The sequence below is a fragment of the Macrosteles quadrilineatus genome, unplaced genomic scaffold (genome assembly GCF_028750875.1).
Source record: "Macrosteles quadrilineatus isolate MER2022 unplaced genomic scaffold, UCM_ALF_1.0 Scaffold_9__3_contigs__length_116548681, whole genome shotgun sequence".
Classification (NCBI taxonomy): domain Eukaryota; kingdom Metazoa; phylum Arthropoda; class Insecta; order Hemiptera; family Cicadellidae; genus Macrosteles; species Macrosteles quadrilineatus.
The window spans coordinates 17,541,654-17,554,336 of record NW_026542602.1 but is presented as its reverse complement, the minus strand read 5'-3'; the positions used below and the strand labels follow the sequence as shown (position 1 = coordinate 17,554,336).

Here is a 12,683-nt window from a genome sequence, read left to right as displayed (position 1 = left end):
TTCTGTACAGGTCTAGACATTAAAGCGCATTAGCAATTTACTTTAACAAAGAGCTTTTGATAACACTGTCACATTTATATTGCTTACAGAATTATGTGGGTTTATACAATGCCATGTGGCATGATGTTTATTTGTAGGAAAATTTTTCAAAAAGAGATTTTTAAGTCATCGGGATTCTAAACTCAAATGTAGAGAGTCGAGCAGGAGAGTCTATGGTTCGTACTACAGTGGCTAAGACGTATAATACTGTGTAGGTGTTTGACTATGCGCCTGAAGGTATCCGCAAGTGTATCGTGTCTACTAACATAGCAGAAACATCAGTGACTATTGACGGTGTCCGCTTTGTCGTGGACTCTGGCAAGGTGAAGGAGATGAGTTACGATGCAGTTTGCAAGATGCAGCGACTCAAAGAGTTCTGGATCAGCAAGGCCAGTGCGGAGCAGCGCAAGGGACGAGCTGGTGAGGTGTTTGTCTATGGAAATAAGTATTTTGTTAATTGGTTAACAATTAAAAGTCATGAGAATATATTAGATTAGATTGGATCTTTGACTATTTAATACAACAATGATTGCTTCCGTATCCAATAGTCATTGATTGTATTTAACATAGGAAGTAAGGCTTCACTGGAACAAGTGTTAGGAGTAACTACTGACACCTGTAGTAGTTAGTAGTAGTGCAGTAGTAGCGACACACTAACCCAGTAGTAGCGCTTGACACATAATCCGGTGAACTGCTCTGAATATGGCTGTCTGCAACAAGGCCAAAAGCCAAGTATTTATACGTCTCGCCACCCTAAGTTGAGGCAGCCCAAACTGACCGGGAGGGTCATTACCGGCTGGTCCTGCACAAGCCTTTTTACTGATTAGCAACACTTCCGTGAACGCTCTAGTTCAATAATTATCATTAACAAATTTTAAATCCGATGTATAAATTTAGTCATATACCATTAATAACTTTGATTTAACAAACATTTCCGTTTTTGTCCCACCAAAAACGGACAATGTTTACGGTTTGTGAGCTATAAACAAAAAACCAAGTAGTGTTTTTGTTTATAGCTCACAAACCGTAAACATTGTCCGTTTTTGATGGGACAAAAACGGAAATGTGAATTAAATCAAAGTTATAAATGTAAATGACTAAATTTATACATTGGATTTAAGATTTGTTAATGATAATTTTTTAACTAGAGCATTCACGGAAGTGTCGCTAATCGGATTATAAAGGGTCGTGCGGGAACAGCCCGTAATGACCCTCCCGGTCAGTTTGGGATGCCTCAACTTAGGGTGGCGAGACGTATAGTAATAAGTTTCTGTCTCTGACTTTGTCGTATGCAGAAGACCTTCTAGTGTTGGGTTTGATTTGTTTGATGCAAACACAGGGGGCGATGCCTAAAGGGTGAGTTTTTAATCTATAAGTATAAAAGAGGATGTTGTTATGTTAGTATATTTGTTTGGCAGTGATAAACTCAGACACCGCTGGACCGATGGCCACGAAACTTGGTACATACAAGTAGAACCTCGATTATCAGGGGTGATGAGGGGGATGGAGACCACGTATAATTGAAACCACTTTAATCCATCATGGCATATATAAAACCATAAAAAAACCTAAAACTTTATAAATGGACGTTAATGTAATAAATATTTACATATTGCATCATCAAAATACAATTAGTAGGCTATTGCGCAGTCATGATATTTTAAGTCATTAACCTTGGTTCAGTAGTAATAAATATCCCCCGCTGCAGCAAACCTGCCGACTAAGCGAATTTCCGTTTGTCTGAATTGATTTTCAATTAAATCTATCAATCAATCAATTTATTTATTGAACAATAATAATGGATACATGCATATTATACAATAGGTGCAAAAACCATACAAAGCTTGTCTGCACCAACATATTATGAAAAATCTATTTAAATAACATTAGGTTCAACGATTACCTAGGTTTGCTGCTACAAGGAAACTAATAAAGTGTATTTTTTTGTAAAATATTAATAGCTTAGTATAAAATAAATAAATTTGCCAAGTTTGATCAAAATATATCCATAAACAAGCAAACTACAACATTTTACAATATTCTCTCCATAAGAATAACATGGTAATTTTAAATTTACAATTATTTGAATTTTGTCTGTTACCTATAACCATACAAAAACACTTTTGTACATTCTAAATTATTTATTTTTTGAAGCTCTTTAAAAACGTCTAGAGAGAAATTGGGAAATCGCGTAAAGAACAGATTAATGGACATTCTAGTATCTATTGCTAGTCACAGGCTACTGCTTCATGCTGTTTTAGGACAGAAGAATGTCAATAAAAACATTAGATAACTCATAAACAAGTATAAAATCATAGTAAGTCAATTTACTTAACAATAATAATAATAGTCCTAAAATAAAATATAGATAACAATTACATAAACCATCGCTTATTATTTATCTTTTTCCTCTCAATTCTTTCTTCGGTTTCTCTTCATACAAACATTCAACAAGTTGTCATGGCTACTTATACCCAATCAAGGGCTACTAAAGTTGTCATGGTTACTGATTGCCCAATCACAAACTGTTGTGACATAGCAAGCGCACATCAGACAGATGTGTAAGGAGCAGACAGCTTGACCTTGAAGCTATCATCTTCTTTCTCTTGCCTCTGTTTTATTTTTGTCAAATGAATTGTGATGTTTCAAAAGAAATCAGAAACTTTCATTGTCATAATTTGCAAGATACGTGCATATGACAAAATCAAGAATGAGGTTATAAGTTCAGCCAAGAAATAAAACAAGACAAAACCAGATAAATAGACAAACATGATTATGAATTGATTCAATGCACAATCAATTTAATAGTTGGGCAGTAACAATAAATAAAAATAAAAATTGTGGTGTGGAAAGCATTGAGCCTATAAGAAACAATGACAGTAAAAAGCAAAATTGTAGAAGCCTGCTGCAAATAAATAATTTGAAACAATGTATTCCAACACATTAGTCTAATCATACATATTTTATAAAATTTTCTTGGACAATGAGGTTAATGTAATCTAATTTTTGGGCATCCATTGACCATGGTTAAGCCACTGCCCGGTTGATCCGCCCCCGATTAATCGAGGTTCTGCTGCACATGTAGAATTTCATGGAGTAGGTTTATACACCATCAATGTCGTGATAACTTTCAGGGCTTAGCCCTGTGACCATCTTAAAGGTACCCATGTCAGGGATTTTGAAAGAATTTTATTTAGATTCGTTAACTAACAAAACATATGAAAGTTAAATAATATTGAAGATGCATCAGCTGTTACATTTGTTTAAATACTTTAAATTTATAGTTTGTTTATTTTTTCCCTGAGTTAATCTTTTGATTCTGTCACACAGTTTAAAGCAAATAAAAGATTTTCATCTATAAAAATCAATAAGTACGATTGAGATTTGCCTGTATAGTTCGCATGATAAGTATGTGTAACAGTTTTTTTCAGTAGATTTCGAGACCTACATTATTCTCTTAATTATTCTTGCCCCGTTGCAAAGCACGAAATGAATTGATCTATTAGACAGAAACAACAGATAAACATGAGTCATTGAGGGGCAAAAATCATGCAAGGTATTCCTGCATCAAAACAGTAGTGAAAAACGTTTTTTAAATATGTCCCCTACCAGCTGTCAAGTTCTTCTGCATGTGTGGTGTTTAACCAACCGGTTGTGATTGAGTTATAATTTTAACCAAGAACAGTTTAGTCTTGTTTTAAACCATCTTTTTACTACTATCAGAATGGAAATTTGTGAGTGTTTTTGTGTGGTAAACTTTGACTAATCAACGTCGACTATTAGGCAGGACTGGGCCTGGAGTATGTTACCGCTTGTATTCAGAGGAAGACTATGCTGCAATGTCAGCCTACACAACTCCCGAGATACAGCGAGTTCCACTAGACTCTCTACTGCTACAAATGATTTCTATGGGTCTTCCTGATGCTAGAAAGTTCCCTTTCATCGAACCACCACCCACTGACACCATCGAGACAGCTATTCTATCACTGAAGCAACATGTAAGTGTGAATGTTTCTAAAATATATTTTTGAGAAATTACTTAACGGCTTATTAAGGAGTTGTTATTGGAAAGAGATAGAGTTAAGCCAGCTCACCTGAGTCTGGGGACTTAGAGATAGAAAAAGTAACTCCACATAATACTGATATTTTGTCGTAAACAGTTTGTTCAAAAAGTTTTTTTTTTTTGTATTAGTGAATTTCCCTTAAGGGAAGAAGGAAGGAGAGTATTAAAAATTGTGAATTAAAAATTCCATGTTATTCTTATGGAGAATAAGTAGGGGTCTGCGGTACACCGAAAAAGTGGGAACGGTACGGTTCTGGCTTAATTACGGTCATCGGTTTGGTACAGCATTTTACGCTGTAGGAATTCGGTTTTGTACAGCCTATTGTAATAATAAATTACTATCGTAGTCAACGTTAGTTGGTTCCGAGCACATTAAAGGGCTATCAGATGTTTGTTTATGATCTTCATAATTTATTATTAGGATGATGATGCAATAAAAACCCCATTAGCAATCCCAAATCCATTAATATTTTATTATGACAATATTTCCAAGAACTGTTGAGTTACTTTTATTCCTTTACGACTTTCTCCTATTCTATTTTATCATAAAACAATAGTTTTAAGATGACTGTTAAATTTTATCTCCAACTCAGTCAGTAATTTTGTGAATATTCAATATGCTATAGCGACCTTAAAACCCAAGCTATCGTGTGGAATTGATGAGATCCCAGCTAAAGCTGTAAAACACTGTGCAAATCAACTCGTAATTCCGTTAGCAACTATCATCAATAAATCTTTTACCCTAAGTCAGTTCCCATCCTAATAAGAGGTTTTTATACCGACTGAAGATTGACCTACAGGTCCGAAATTAATATCGGATAACCACAATAAGGATTGCTAAGGTAAGAGTTTACATTGTCAATTAATTACACATGGTTTTAATACGTTTTTATATTGATATATGTATATAAAAAAACATTGTTTGTCTAATGTTTCTACACCCGGAAAAAGATTCTGTGTGTCACTGATCGTGTTTTAAAATCAAAGACACCAACGATGGGTTAAAGTAACATAAGGTTTTCAATTATATCAATTATTTAAAAAGAGGACGCCACTATGTGCGTATTTTAGCCCAAATATGAGTGAAGGATGGGTTGCACAATCTTGTAAGTATTTGGTTTCCCTAGACTTCCGACTGAAGATGGACCTATGGGTCCGAAATTAATATCGGATAATTACATTAAGGATTGCTAAGGTAAGAGTTTACATTATCAATTGATTATATACAGGGTGATTGATATAAGTGTGCCAGCCATTTTATTCAAAAACTGTAAGAGATATCAAAAAAAGTTAAATGGTAAGTGCCTTGGATTTTTTATTTAAAAAATTATAGTCAAGTCAAAAAAATTATTTTAGCCGCCATTTTTCCAATATGGCCACCAACTTTGATTTTTCTTATGGAACACCCTGTATTTTATGATGTATTCTGGTAGAAAAAGTAATTTTAAGACGATTTTATTCTTGTGATTTTTTTCATAAACCTAACCGTTTCAAAGATAATAATGGTTTAAGTTGTGAAATTTTGAATGGTTTTCGAACAAAACAGCTGGCATGCTTGCTTAGGCCTTTATCGAAACTCTTTCTCATGCAGAAATTTCAAAACTTTAACCATTATTATCTTTGAAACAGTTAGGTTTATGAAAAAAATCACAAGAATAAAATCGTCTTAAAATTACTTTTTCGACCAGAATACATCATAAAATACAGGGTGTTCCGTAAGAAAAATCAAAGTTGGCGGCCATATTGGAAAAATGGCGGCTAAAATAATTTTTTTGACTTGACTACAATTTTTCAAATAAAAAATCCAAGGCACTTACCATTTAACTTTTTTTGATATCTCTTATAGTTTTCGAATAAAACGGCTGGCACACTTATATCAATCACCCTGTATAAGCAATCCAGAGGCTAAAATGATTGACATGTGTAATCAATAAAATTGCACATGAAATCAATTAAAACTCCTATTTTACAAACGAACATATATCAAACCCACTATGTAAAGGACACAACACAATTAAATATTTTATAGGGAAGAAATACAAGTTTTGACACATTGTAATTGTTATTATTATTATTACTATTTTTTCTATGCTTTGTGAGAATACATGCATGCATGGGCGTTTCACAGTGAGAGGTTATGTTCAAGTTCAAACCAAACGACTTCAGCTTCAGATTTTTCTTTTTTTTTCTCAATCAACTCAGCTCAGCCGGCACTGCCAGTCTGCTGTGCAAACAGTTCAAACATGGTCTACGAACGTTGAAAAACATAGAGAACCAGATATGAACAATCCAAATAGTATTCCGTAGATTGTAAAGCAATTACTTATGTCATTACATTTTAGATTTTTTAGTGTGCTTAAGAAAACTTGTACTAGAAAAAAAAATTCGAACTTTTTGTTTGTTAGCCTTATGCATCAATTGGACCTCGCCGACAAGTTTTTTAAACTTGGAGAGGCCATGCTGTTGTAATTTCTATAGTAATTATATTTGAATTTGATATAGCCTAGCAAACAAAAACAACACAATCGGTGACACACAGAGTTTTTTCCGGGGTGTTGAAACATTAGTAAAAAAGACTTGAAACATGCAATACAAAAACTTATTAAGCAACCTGTATAATCAATAAAATTGTACATGAAATCAACAAAAACTATTACTTTACATATTTATAAAAATATATAGCAAACAAAAACAACAACGCCATCACTCACGGAGGGCTCCATGCTACGTGACTCTTCGGGCTTCAACTGATTAATCGGGGTTTAGTGGGAGAGGTGTGAGATCAAAATCAAGTTCAATTTGTTCCTAGAAAGATGCATGTGAGGTCCTAAAGCTGCTGGCTGGCAATATCACATATTTTTCCATAAAAACAAATTCACCCGGAGGAAGACTCTGTGGTGTCACCGACGGAGGGTTAATAGAAATAGATTTTATTGAAAATCCAAGGAAATTTGCTTAATCTGCAGGTTTGCTGTGGTGTGAGTATTTGAATTTCTCATCAATCTATTTTCTAAGGAAATGCTACACTAGGAGGCAAACTGAGTGTTTATTAGTGACCTGGTTGTGCATCTGTATACCCAATGACTCGCATACTTTTATGTGAGTAGCCAAACTCAATTTCTAAAAAAAAAATACCCCCGCCGCAGCAAACTTGCAGACAAAGCTTTGCCTGATTGGATTTTCAATTATTTGTTATGTGATCACAAGTGGTTTTTAGTGGAGTGGGTTCACAAATTGATAAATTTATTTGGAGGCCAACCTTTTTTGTTTTCTAGATAAACAGACTTTGAGATTAAAGTGGGCTCTGAACTTCTAAGTTACAGCATTCCAATAAAACTATATATTTTGATGAACTTGGTGTGGGGGGGGGTTGAACCTATACCTCCAGGACAAACATTCTGCGCTCCACATCTTTCTTGTTTAATTTGTTTGGTTTTCAGTCAGACATAAATGAATATGAATACGTTATTATGAATGTTACTAATTTTCAGCATTTTGGTTTGCAGGGAGCTCTGACCAGTGAAGAGAAGCTTACGACGGTAGGTCAACTATTATCTGCTCTACCCGTTGACATACCTCTAGGTAAGATGTTGATCATGGGCTCACTGTTCCACCAAGTAGAGCCTGTACTGTCATTGGCTGCTGTTCTGTCTGTCCAGACACCCTTCACACATCGGGCCTACAGAGACATCGATTGTCAGGTAACTTTTTCTGACGCATGATCGACGAAAATAGTAAATTATTCCCATAGTGCCCAAATTGACACTTAAAGTGTCACAAAGTCCAAGACTATTTGAGGTTTCAAACAGTGTAAATTCCATCTATACTTATGAACAAAAATACCACTCATTCACTATTACCTCTCAGCTACTCAGCCATTTATGTTAAGTCAGAACTCTTGAAAAAAAGAAAAAATATATATATAAAAAAAATTTATCTGGCTCTTCAAACATCCAACATTTGTACCCATGCAGTGTACTCAGTGCTTGTTTCAGACTCTACGCAAACAGCTAGAGTCAGACCATGGAGACCCAATCACATTGTTGAACGTGTTCCGAGAGTGGCTGGAGGTTAAGCGGGGGGAGAGAGCAGCATCACGGAGTTGGTGTCGTAAGAGAGGTCTGGAGGAGCAGCGGTTCTATGAGGCCACCAAGCTGCGGGCGCAGTTCAAGGATTTGTTACAGGTTAGGTTTGGATTCATGATTAAGAATTTCATTTTCAACTCAAGGAAGATGGTTGTAGTGTTTTACTTGTCTTCTTTTCTATGGTGGATAAAAAGGTTTTCTTTTGGGTTATGCGTTAATAGTATCGTCTTGAATCTATATCCATCTGGCCAGGTCACATTTACATCCCATAACACCCCTCATATTATCATTGTATGGCCGGTTAAAAAAAAATATCATTTGAAAATTGCAGATGATGGCTAAGGTGGAATCAGTCTAAACTCTAAAATGTCAGTCCTTAGTTAAACATTGATCGAAGTACTGTTAATGAGTGGTGACTAAATCGTTTCGATGTAACTGGCAAAATTTGTTTGGGGGGGGGGGGAGAATTTAGGCTATATTGTAACCAGTGTAAACTATTTTACATCATAAAATAGAGAAATAAACAGCTAATTGCAACGGTCTAGATTTTATTTTCTGCAATATAAAAATATTATAATTTATGTTATTAGTTTTTGTGTAAATAACAAAAATCCTAATTTTCCTATATCAAATGCATGTTATTTGGGTTTGACGTGGTTTAACACTAAATGAAATGGGGCCCTTAGTGTTGAACCCAAATAACATGCATTTGATATAGGAAAATTAGGTTTTTTGTTATTTACACAAAAACTAAAAGAGATACAAAGTAAGTGTAAATTACAAATTTGTTATGAATTAAAAAACCTATAAAATAAAGTGCCACTTGACATAATGTTGCTATTTAAAAATTTTGAACAATGAGCATTTGCAAATTTTCAAAAAAAAATTTTTTGGGAATTTTTATTATTTAAAAAAACTGTTACTTGTCGCATATCACAGTAAAGCTAATTTCATAACGAGTAAGAAAATTCAACCGGAGAAGGGCTAAATGCATTGGTATAGGAAACACAGAGTATTAAAAAAAGTATAGATTTTTTCAAAAAAACTGTCGCCATTTTGAAACAGAAAAAGATCATTAATTTATGTTTTCGCCAAAATGTTTGTCAATTGAATACCTTTAAAATGATGTATAACATGACATATGTTTACATTTGAAAATTCCGAGATTCATACTAGTGACCCTCAGTTTTTGGCACACCTGTATTGGGAAAAAGTCAAAAATATTTTTACGGGATTCCTCGGGTCGATTTAGCGGCAAATAATTTTATTTCAACCTTGTACGTTAAGCCGTTTTTCCGTAATCAATTTGAGACACCTCTCGTGGGACACCCTGTAGATTAGTTGGAAATGTTGTTGTAACTTGCAGGCTAGGGCTGGACACTCCAGCACATTCGATACAAGCAGAGCTACTTTGAATATTTTTGACAAATTGGATACACGACTTAATGATTTTCCTCCCTATGGATAAATTAAATTTGAATTAATATATTTAAATTTCTAGATTATCCATACAGGTAATCACAACGGAACCTCTCCATGTCAACCTAGATGAAAGAATGAATGGAACTGCCGCTGAGTTGCAATGACTGAATCGTTACTTTTTAAAAGACTTGATGACAAACGCACGTAGCTCGACCACTCTTCTATAACTACAGATAATGGCAGTGTGTAGGCTTTCCAATGAGCCTACCCCCACCACCCTCAGAGGACCTGTCGCTGAACAGTGCGTGGCAGAAAATAGATCCGTTTTGTTGCTGCACCCTGTATAATAATAATGTGTAGTTAAATTTTACCATGACCCTTGTACATTTTCTTTTTTATTTTTTTAACCATACCTTTTTGGTAGAACTAGTACGGATCAAGAAATAAAAAATCAAATTTTCATTCAATGCTTTAAAACAATATATATCATAAAAAGAACACACACACACAAATAGTGAATTAATCTAAACATGAAAAATGCAAAGCCCTCACTCAATGACTTATTCATCACCAATTCTCCAACTTGGGATAATCTAGGTGTACCTGGTTTGTAATACAATAAACTCTACTTTTGGTACTAACAGTTCTTTATTTCTTCTCTAAATGTGTGTGTTTAAATTTTATTTTATTTTTTTTTTTATAAATATCTTGAATTTTTACCTGAAGAACAAAGTGAAGAAGTGAAGAATTTTTACCTTTTTGGTGAAGTTTGTACACCTCCTCAAATGGAAACAGTGTCTTGGCTATTAGACATTTGATCTATGGAAGGTAGCTCAGCTATTGTAGCCAGTACGTTAGGCATGAGGTCTTGACCATGTTTTGAACAACTTTGAAAGCGTGAGATCATGGACTCCGAGGTATACAGTATATAATTATATCGCAAGCAATCAATGCTTCAGCCGTTAACATACAGTTCAACATGCAAATTGATTGTAGCATCAGAATTGTGTTGTTGTTGGTTCAAAGTGTTCGTGTCTACTGTTTGTAATCAATGGATTGTTGCTGCACCGGGAAAGTGCCTTAGCCACCTTGATAAGCTACCCAAATCCCTCATAACCTAATCACCCTGAGAGTAAAGTTTTTTAGCAAATCAAGGAAATACAGCAATGTTTTCAAGATGACTTTGTTTAGGAAAAAACAAATTGTTGAAAGCAACTTCATTTCTACTCTAAAAGTGCTAGGATAAGTTTACCAGTTAATTGGTAGTTAATTGCTGTCATCCAATAATTATTCCCAATTTCACAGCTATATTTTACTAGTGATGAATTTATTTTACTATTTAAAAGTTTACCCAAGCAAAGGGCGGGCAAAACAGCCAGTAGTATTCTTATTTTGGTCCTAAAAATCTTAACAATCTCATACTTAAATTTCCTCATTTACTCCCTAAATTACCTAGATTTGTTCACAGGACTGTGGTCTACTGAAGGCCAGTGAGCGTCCGAGTGCCAGTCTGTCGAGTGCTGAGCGCACACTGAGGCATGGTGAGGTTAAGCTGCTTAAGTCTCTAAAGCGCTCGATACAAGATGCAGCCCCTCGCACTAGACGCACACTCAAGCCGGACTCCTGGACCATTGCTGAAGACGAGGACAAAGCTGCGGTTGATTTACGAGATATTGACTTCCGTCTTCGCAACAACAACTCACAGATTCAGGTACACGTTAACTGCAGTGAAGCAAAAATGTCATTCCTAAAGGTTTGCAAGTTCATGTGCTGATTTAAATAAATAGGCCTATAGGCCTAATTCCTTTTGTTTGCAAAGTTTTACATTCAAAATTTCCAAATTCGTAAACAAAGTTTTTAATATTTTTTCCTAATACCTAATGCAGAACATATTGTGCTGAACAAATTCTTCATTTCATTACGAACGATTCAAGTGTACGGTTCAATAGGTTTGCCCTGTTGGTTTAGTTTATATGAATTTTCAAAAATATGACTGTAAAATCGCCAAAAATGCCTTGCCACTACAGAGTTTACCTATTGCCAGTTGGAGGGTTAGATTATCACACTAGTTTTCTTTGATTAATTTTCTTTCATTTACTAGAGGTTGCTTGATGTTTCAGGATCTGCTTCAAGGGTCAAGCGCCTGCAGTTACAAAGACCTGGCTATGCTGAAGCTCATCCTCACCAGTGGTTTCTACCCTCAGTTGGCTGTGGCTGATGAGTTTAACCACTGCAAGGTAACTTTGTTGCTTCTTACATTCTGAAAAATCTAAGCTGTTTCAGTGATGTACACAGTTTTGTTTATCAAAGCTTATACAACAAGTTCTTTTGTTGTTTTAAATTTTTTTAGATCATATGGTATTACATTTAATTACTTTTTTGTCATACTGCAGCAAAAAACAGCGTTTTTAATGCATGCGTTATGGGTCTAAAGTAGGTCTTTTACTCTCTAGGCAGTAAAAATAATTTTTATTCCCGAGAGAGTAAAAAGCATTTAAACACATTTGTAAACTTTGATTGTAAGCAATCGCATGTAAAAGTATGTATCGCTAGTATTAACTGGTTGTAGCTTATAATTGCATTCTTTTTAACAGTTCGACATATCAATGGTATAATATACACGAACACAATCGTAATAGTCAAAATGCATATCAATGCATTTAATACAAAGACAGTGTACAGTTGGATTTTTTAGCTAGTAAGCTTGCCGAACTCTACCCTTTTTCAACTCATAACAAATTACTTATAAATTGTCTGTGACACTTTCTGTTTCACTGTTCTCCATGGACATCAATTGAGTGTTGTGTTTCGTGTCTGAAAGCTAAATAACAATGTTGACAGACAGTAAGTGAGCAGTTGTTCCACTGCCAGACTAAGCCGTTTGTCTCACTGCACCCTCTGAGCATGTTTGGCAACAACTCCTCTGTTCTACAACTGGAGGATGGTGATATTGTGCCAGGACCAGGGAAACACCCTCTCAGTCACCGACATCAGCTACTCTGTTACATGTAAAGTACAGTAGAACCTCAGGGGGAGGGAGACCACAGATAACTGAAAACCACGGTTAATCCAAC

The 12,683-nt window shown here is 35.0% G+C and overlaps 1 protein-coding gene across 2 annotated transcripts in view; it reads left to right on the top strand.

The window, feature by feature from the left end:
- The window catches only part of LOC129003061 (probable ATP-dependent RNA helicase DHX34), a 47,219-nt gene that overhangs the window by 20,024 nt on the left and 14,512 nt on the right, over nucleotides 1–12,683 (top strand). For both annotated transcript variants that reach the window (XM_054431276.1, XM_054431275.1), the window contains exons 8-14: nucleotides 255–459; nucleotides 3,823–4,037; nucleotides 7,609–7,803; nucleotides 8,098–8,286; nucleotides 11,078–11,320; nucleotides 11,730–11,846; nucleotides 12,451–12,617. In XM_054431276.1, the coding sequence (XP_054287251.1) occupies nucleotides 255–459; nucleotides 3,823–4,037; nucleotides 7,609–7,803; nucleotides 8,098–8,286; nucleotides 11,078–11,320; nucleotides 11,730–11,846; nucleotides 12,451–12,617 (1,331 nt within the window). The remainder of the gene's footprint in view (nucleotides 1–254; nucleotides 460–3,822; nucleotides 4,038–7,608; nucleotides 7,804–8,097; nucleotides 8,287–11,077; nucleotides 11,321–11,729; nucleotides 11,847–12,450; nucleotides 12,618–12,683) is intronic.